The sequence below is a fragment of the Denticeps clupeoides genome, chromosome 3, assembly GCF_900700375.1.
Source record: "Denticeps clupeoides chromosome 3, fDenClu1.1, whole genome shotgun sequence".
NCBI classification, from domain to species: Eukaryota; Metazoa; Chordata; class Actinopteri; order Clupeiformes; family Denticipitidae; genus Denticeps; species Denticeps clupeoides.
The window spans coordinates 33,474,414-33,482,835 of NC_041709.1; the positions used below are offsets into that span (position 1 = coordinate 33,474,414).

The following is an 8,422-nucleotide window of genomic DNA, read 5'->3' on the forward strand; positions in this document are numbered from 1 at the left end:
TTTCCGTGTGGCTCGGGCCTGTTTGTGTGTGTGTGGTGTGTGTGTGTGTGTGACATCTGTGCTGTGCTCTGTCTGAGTTCAGACCCATGGGGGAGGTGGAGCGGCGAATCGTATCTCAGCTCCTCACCCTGATGGATGGCCTGAAGCAACGAGTTCATGTTGTTGTCATGGCAGCCACAAACAGACCCAACAGCGTGGACCCCAGCACTGCGCCGCTTTGGTGAGAATATGCATCCCCAATAATGATGATAATAATAATTAGTCAAATCAGAGATACAATGCTGCCATGAAATACTGGTGAGAGGTGAGGAACCTCAGCAGAAGAACGGAAATGACAGCTTGCCGTTTACATACGTATGCACGGCTGTATTCTATATCGGTCAGATAATAATTCAAATAAATGGTTCGGGTATCGATCTGTGAAAGCGACCTATTCAGTTTGGCAGCACCAACATGTTCCAACGGTGCCAATGATTCGAGGGGTGGCAGCAGCACTGCAAGTCCAGAAGCATCATGCCAAACAGCAAAAAAAAAAAAACGCAGTGTACATGTATATTTTTTGTAATTGTTATATTGTCTTACAAGCAAAGAACACGGAAGTTAAGTCTGATGTTTCCTTAAACATCTCCCCCCATCCAGGAAGACCAGTACATTTAAATTTACAGCATTTACCAGATGGCCTTATCCAGAGCGACTACAATCAGTAGTTACAGGGACAGTCCCCCCCTTGGAGACACTCAGGGTTAAGTGTCTTACTCAGGGAGACAATGGTAGTAAGTGGGATTTTGAACCTGGGTCTTCTGCTTCATAGGCGAGGTGTGTTACCTACTAGGCTACTACCAACGAGTACTGGTACAGACTGGTACTTGCGAAGAAGATCAAATGAATCTTCTGGGCCCTAGCGGTTAACCTAGATGTTGGTGAGATGTTGGTGAGGGGGCGTGATACATCATGTCTTTTGAATTTAAGGGAGATTTTATCGTGAGATCGACATCGGGATCCCTGATTCAACCGGTCGGTTGGAGATCCTGCAGATTCACACCAAGAACATGAAACTAGCTGATGATGTTGACCTGGAAGGGTGAGGAACCATGACAAAACGCGACCTCGCTTCTGATGTGTGTGTGCACGTTGACCCTATGTTCTTTGAACAGATAGCTGCAGAAACACACTGGCCACGTTGGGGCAGACCTTGCTGCCTGTGTTCTGAGGCAGCACTGCAGGCCATCCGTAAGAAGATGACCCTCATCGACTGGAAGACGACACCATCGACGCCGACCCTCCTCAACTCTCTTGCGGTCACCATGGACGACTTCAGGGTAAATCCAGCCTCAACCGGGATGGGCCGGCGTCACATACGTGTGCATTCGAATAGGAATGTGTTTTTTTTTACTACTCTCAGTGGGCCCCTGAGTCAGAGTAACCATCCGCTCTGCGGGAGACGGTGGCCGAGGTCCCTCAGGTCAGCTGGGAGGACAATTGGGGGTCTGGAGGAGGTGAAGAGGGAGCTGCAGGAGCTGGTCCAGTCAGATCTGGAAAATGTCCACTCACCCGCTCACAAGAAGGCCAAACTCACCCGGCCGTTTCCCCTGTACAGTACCCGGTGGAGTATCCCGACAAAATCCTCAAGTTCGGCATGACCCCGTCGCGGGGGGTCTGTTTTTACGGGCCCCCTGGCTGCGGAAAGACGCTGCTGGCTAAAGCCATCGCCAACGAATGCCAAGCCAACTTGTGTCCATCAAAGGCCCGGAGCTTCTCACCATGTGGTTCGGAGAGTCGGAGGCGAATGTCAGGGACGTGTTCGACAAGGTAAAGCATGCGAGGGCGGCGGTGTCGGTGAGGTAGGAAGGCGGGGGGGGTCACCGTTGTGCATCTCCGTGGCGATCCCAGGCTCGTCAGGCGGCGCCCTGCATTCTGTTCTTTGACGAGCTCGACTCCATCGCTAAAGCCAGAGGGGGCGGGGCCGGGGATGCCGGTGGGGCAGCTGACCGAGTCATAAACCAGATCCTGACAGAGATGGACGGCATGACCAACAAGAAGAACGTCTTCATCATTGGTGCAACCAACCGGTGTGTAAAGACAGAGAGAGAGAGAGAGAGAGAGAGAGAGAGAGAGACGTACCGAAATTCTGTCTGTTTCTTCCTCTTTCTATCTCTCTCCCCAGGCCGGACATCATCGATCCAGCCATCCTTAGACCGGTGTCGGCTGGACCCAGCTCATTTACATCCCCCCTGCCAGACAACCCCTCCCGCACCGCCATCCTCCGGGCCAACCTCCGCAAATCTCCAGTCGCTCGTGTCCGTGTCACACCATCACCAAAACCAAGAGTCTTAACTAGCGTCTGATGACGAGTAAACAGAAAAGAATAGCATGTGTTTGTGTGTCCAGGGCGTGGATCTGGAGTACTTGTCCCGTATCACCGAGGGCTTCTCAGGAGCTGACCTGACTGAGATCTGCCAGCGTGCCTGTAAACTGGCCATACGAGAGGCCATCGAGGCAGAGATCCGGAGGCAGAGAGGGCCAGGCAGGGCCGTCCAGACACGGCCATGGTCAGTGTGTGATGGACGGGTAGATGATGTCCTTCTCCGTTCAGTCAGCTTCAGCTGGAGATGGAGGACAAAGTAGGCCTATGGACTTCAAGGGTTTTTTCTCTCTCTCTCTCTCTCTGAGGATGAGGACGAGACCCTGTCCCCTGAGATCAGGAAGGACCATTTTGAAGAGGGCCATGCGCTTTGCTCGTCGCTCCGTCAGTGATAACGACATCCGCAAATATGAGATGTTCGCCCCAAACTCTGCAGCAAAGCAGGGGCTTTGGCAACTTCAGGTACCCTTACACCCCACAAATACACAATATACAGGGTGGGCCATTTATATGGATACACCTAAATAAAACGGGAATGGTTGGTGATATTAACGTCCTGTTTGTGGCACATTAGTATATGTGAGGGGGCAAACTTTTGAGGATGGGTGGTGACCATAGTGACCATTTTGAAGACGGCCATCTTGGATCCAACTTTAGTTTTTTCAATTGGAAGAGGGGTCATTTGACACATCAAATTTATTGGTAATTCATAAGAAAAACAATGGTGTGCTTGGTTTTAATGTAAACACATTTGTAACATATTCTTTCATGAGTTATTTACAAGTTTCTGACCACTTATAAAATGTGTTCAATGTCACCAACCATTCCCATTTTATTAAGGTGTATCCATATAAATGGCCCACCCTGTACTTATGGACATTCAACAAGTATGAAGGCCAACTACTACTCCCTTAGATTTCCCTCAAGCAATCAGCCGAGTGGAGGTCAAGGGTCAGGCCAAGGAGGGTCAGGCGGTCTGTACAGAGATGATGGAGACGACGACCTCTACCAATGAAACCTCTACTAATCAATCGCCTTCAATCGTCGTTCTAAAGCCGTCAGTGACGGCTGTGATTGAACAGTCTGAAGATCTTCAGTGTGATGCTCCGATTAGCAGCGATTTTCAGATGAACATACAGCTGGGCGATATAGTGAAAAATATCTATTGTTAGCATTGTGTTGTCCAAATGTCATGAAAAATCTCTGATAGCTCGAGTTGGGTGATAAGCTCCAAAAAACGCTATCTTAACGGTTATCCTAGTTGACTATTCTTAGGCCTGTGAGCAGAAGGTGTGGGTACTTAAAATAGAGAAGCGCTTTCTCACGTGTGTGTGAAATATTGACTTGTTATTCCGTCCTGGATTCGTTAAGCACTTAAATTGTAAGTGTCATTTGAAACAAATAGGCAGTGACAATAAAAATTGACACTACTGTAGAAAAAAAAACATCTTATGCCCGGTAATGCTGCTTAAGATCCATTTGCTGTCTCTGTTTGACCTGAGAAACTTTATTAAACAGCCGGAACCAATGTGCGCCGTTCTCTGTTTCCGGGCGACGGCGTTTCGCTCACTTCCTGCTTAGACCGGAAACGAGTCCGTCATTTTCGCTTTGGAGGTGACCGAATGGAAGGCGACCTGGACCTGCGACATTAGAAGACAGACGACGCCCGGAGAAGGACTTTCCTTTCATTCGAACCGCCATGGGTGCCCATCTGGTGCGGAGTTACGTCACCCAGTCGGACACGACGCCCGACCCGGCCGAACCCTTCCAGTTCGACCCGATGCTCGGTTTCGAGGAGCGGAAGGAGCGAGGTGCGTTTAATATTTATCGGCAGTGACAGGGACTGCTCCCCCGGAGACACTCGGGGACACGATGGTGGGAAGTGGGTTTCGAACCCGGGTCTTCTGGTTCCCATAAATGATCATAATTATCATCCGCGCTGTGGGTTCATTTAAACAACTGGACGTGGTCATTTTGGTTAATAAAAGTGGGACAGTGGTGGCCTAGCGGGTGAGGAAGGTAATCAGAAGGTTGCCGGTTCGAATCCCGGGCCGCCAAAGGTGGTTGTAGCCTAGTGGGTAACACACTCTCCTACGAACCAGAAGACCCAGGTTCAAATCCCACTTACTACCATTGTGTCCCTGAACAAGACACTTACCTCTGAGTGTCTCCAGGGGGGGACTGTCCCTGTAACTACTTATTATAAGTCATTCTGGATAAGGGTGTCTGATAAATACTGTAAGTGTAAGGTGCCGCTGAGGTGCAGTTTGTATTGGTTGTTTTTTTTTTATCACTGAGAATTTATCTCTATTTACCTACTGATCATTGAGACCTAAAAAATCAAACAGAAATTTGTTTCCAAAAAGAGCTTTTCTCCTTGAATACATTTACAGCATTTGAAGATCCTTAGTGGTACATCTAGTGGAAGTTCATTCCACCACCTGGTCTCCAAGACAGAGATGAGTCTAGATCAGAGGTGGAAAGTAACAAATTACATTTACTCACATTAATGTAATTTAGTAGTTTTTGTGATTGATTAGTCTTTTTTTTTTTTGTTGAAGTATTTTACTGTGGCCAAGGTGCCACTGAGCAAAGCACCGTCCCCACACACTGCTCCCCGGGCGCCTGTCATGGCTGCTCACTGCTCACCAAGGGTGATGGTTAAATGCAGAGGACACCTTTTGTTGTGTCACCGTGTGCTGTGCTGCAGCGTATCACATTGACAATCACTTCACTAATTAACAATGTTACACGTGGCTAACTGCTGCTCACTTGGTTTTTATAATTAAAAGATGATGATATTTTAACAGGGTCCCCACAGGCGCGTTTCCAGACGGGAAATTATCGGGGAATTTTAGTGCAGCGGCCGAAACCTGACGTGTGTTTATGCGGTCTTTCTTCCGCTCTAAAAAAAACGCAAACATTCTGGAACGCGAAGTCTGTGTCAATGTTCTCACACTCACTAACTTACCAAACATGCCAGGCAAGTGATTTGGCTTGAAAATGAAGAATTTAGTGCAAAAATATGATGCGTGTAGAGGATGCCAGGGATGGAGCCAAGCTGCCCGATATTCAACAACAACGACGTAAATGCGGTTTTCAATTGTAAAAAAAAAAAAAACGTTAAATGCCCTTTTCTGCTCTGCAGCCAAACATTATATTGGACATTTTATATTGGAACTCGTGGAAGTTCTGCTTTTTGCTCAGGACTTGGAGAACCCTGTATTAAGTGTCCAAGGTCTTCTGCGATGAATTGGCGGTGTTTTCCTGAGCTCAGACCCTTTCAGACTTGCAGCAAACGGTCACCGTGAGACACTGCAACGCAGCACACGGTGACACAACGAAACGCGTCCTCTGCTTTTAACCATCACCCTTGGTGAGCAGTGGGCGGCCATGACAGGCGCCCGGGGAGCAGTGTGTGGGGACGGTGCTTTGCTCGGTGGCATTTTGACGGATCGGGGTTCGAACCGGCAACCTTCTGATTACGGGGCCGCTTCCTTACCATCTTGCATTTGTTTAATTGTGTCTTGTGTTTCCTGATGGTTGACCTCATCCTTTTTCTCCTTTGGTCAGAAATGGTTGCCACCCAGGAGCAGATGAATCTGGCCATGCTGCCGCTGGAGCAGCGCGACTACTGCGCTCACCACCTGATGAAGTTCCTCAAGTGCAAGAGGGACAACTGGCCCAAACTTCCTGGCCTGCAAGCACGAGCGACACGATTGGGACTACTGCGAGCACCAGGAGTAAGTCCGCTCCGGAGATCCGGTCGGCACCCAGACGGCAAATATTGAGATTGTGTGTGTGAGAAACTGCAGTGATGCGAACACTTCTCTCTCTTATTCTATTCAATTGTCCTGGTCATTTTTAAAAGAAAATTAGAAATTGTATTGCGGACCTGCCGACCTTTACACGTTCCTGGTCATGGTGGGCTGGTGCTAAAAGCGAAAGGGATTGTCATTGTGATGCACAGCACACGGTGAACCAACAAAGTGTGTCCTCTGCTATTAACCTATCACCCTTGGTGAGCAGTGGGCAGCCATGACAGGCGCCCGGGGAGCAGCGTGTGGGGACGGTGCCTCGCTCGGTGGCACCTCGGCGGTTGGAACCGGCAACCCTCCGATGCGGGTTCGCCGTGTCTGTGGCAGCGAGTGAAAGAAGGAAACCTGGAGCATTATTCATTAAATCCTGCGTAAGGTTGATCCCGCTCGCTCAATCTTAATAATTAGTGGGTTTTGTTAACGGTAAGGAAATGAACCGCACCCGTGCCCCTTATTAATTCCACTATGGCAGCGGTACGAAAACCGCATGTGAGGCGGTGTTTTTTTGGTTTTTACTGTTTGCACTTTTGATTTGCTTGGTGATCCGGGGGATGAAATAATCCTCTGGACTCAAAGACGTAACTATCAAATCTGGTCAATGTCGAGTTTGTACCTGCACAGGCATAAAAAGAACGGGGATGCCGCATCGGCCAGAGAGTTTTGGGTGTTTGTCTGTATGATGTGCCTTGCACCAGTAACATTCAACCCCGAAACAAAGTAAAACTTGTCTTTTTGAAGTGAAAGTGAAGTGATTGTCATTGCAGACACTGCAGCGCAGCACACGGTGTACAGAAAAAAAAAAAATGCGTCCTCTGCTTTTAACCATCACCCTTGGCGAGCAGTGTGTGGGATTCGAACCAGCAACCTTCTGATTACAAGGCCACTTCCTTAACCGCTAGGCCCCATTCACTGTCCTTTTCCTATGAACACAGTGAAAATGAGCAGAGCTGTGGGCTTCTGAGCGTGTCTGGGTGGTAGTGGCCTAGCGGGTAACACACTCGCCTGTGAACCAGAAGACCCAGGTCCAAACCCCACTTACTACCATCGTGTCCCTGAGCAAGACACTTAACCCTGAGTGTCTCCAGGGGGGGGACTGTCCCTGTAACTACTGATTGTAAGTCGCTCTGGATAAGGGCGTCTGATAAATGCTGCAAATGTGTCTGTGTTGTTCTGCAGCTACGTGATGAGGATGAAGGAGTACGAGAGGGAGAGGAGGCTGCGGCTGAGGCAGAAGAGGCTGGAAGCGCAGGCGGCTTGAGGAAACCTCCGCCGCCACCGCCGCCGCCTGTCTGTACATACATACCTACATACGTACCCGCTCTTCTCAATAAAACATGATCACGAGCCCCGAGTCCGGCTCCACTCATTATTGCTGCACTCACTCACAAACGTCAGGATTTATTCCAATTCGGTTTTGGGTAAATGTTTGATATTCTCACCGTTTCATCACAGCCGTCGTTCATCACGAAACGATCAAATAATGTCGTGTTAAATGAAATAAACAGTAATATCACTAAAAAAAATCCTCTTAGACAGTAGACCAGGAGGTTGGCCACCCACGGCTCCCTGTGGCTTTAAAAATATCTATATATTTTTTTTATTGTAGCTTGAAATTTGAAGATTATTGTAACCTGTTAACATTAAAAACATGGGCTCGAAATTCGCAATCTGATTGGCCACACCGAACTGTATGTTCTAAATGTAAAAAAAAAAAAAAAAACACATTTCACAAACACACTGCATAAAAGTGTACATTGCATAAAAATAATATTATCATCTTTATATCAAAAAGAATGCTGACCTAGAGCTTCTGACCCCTGACCTAGAACTTCTGTGTGGGCTAGAACGGGCGCCACAAGGGGGCACCGTAAGCACAAAAATGAAGGACGTTAGCTGGTTCTTGCAATCCAGGCTGGTTCCTGGGTTCCTTCCTGACGTTCTCAACACTGGCAACCGGGTTTACACATGCGAGAACGGTGGGCAACGTAACAGGAAAACGAAAGTCTGGACGCGTTGCGCCTAATTTAAGGGCCCCGCCCTTGCACACGCACATGGGCTTGTGGGTGTTTTGCAAACACAGATGAATCTTCGATAAAATGACAAATTCAAGATGTGGATTTTTGAAAGGTCATATTGAAACAGTCCATTGTAAGGATTTTAATTAAATTTATCCTTCCCTTTTTGTCGTATGTTATGCGGTGTGTGTGTGTGTGTGTGGTGAACATTCACAGTGAAGACGACA

General features: G+C 48.2%; 1 protein-coding gene and 1 pseudogene across 1 annotated transcript; both read left to right on the forward strand.

The window, feature by feature from the left end:
• LOC114785721 (transitional endoplasmic reticulum ATPase-like) overlaps nt 1-3,476 on the forward strand; it is a 6,036-nt pseudogene extending 2,560 nt beyond the window's left edge.
• A 421-nt stretch (nt 3,477-3,897) lies between these two features.
• Nucleotides 3,898-7,531, forward strand: LOC114785891 (NADH dehydrogenase [ubiquinone] 1 beta subcomplex subunit 7-like). The gene is given in 4 exon segments (XM_028972544.1): nt 3,898-4,173; nt 5,936-6,045; nt 6,047-6,105; nt 7,357-7,531. Coding segments are annotated over 4 exon segments (363 nt in total). The 5' UTR covers nt 3,898-4,061; the 3' UTR covers nt 7,439-7,531.
• Nucleotides 7,532-8,422: the final 891 nt, after the last annotated feature.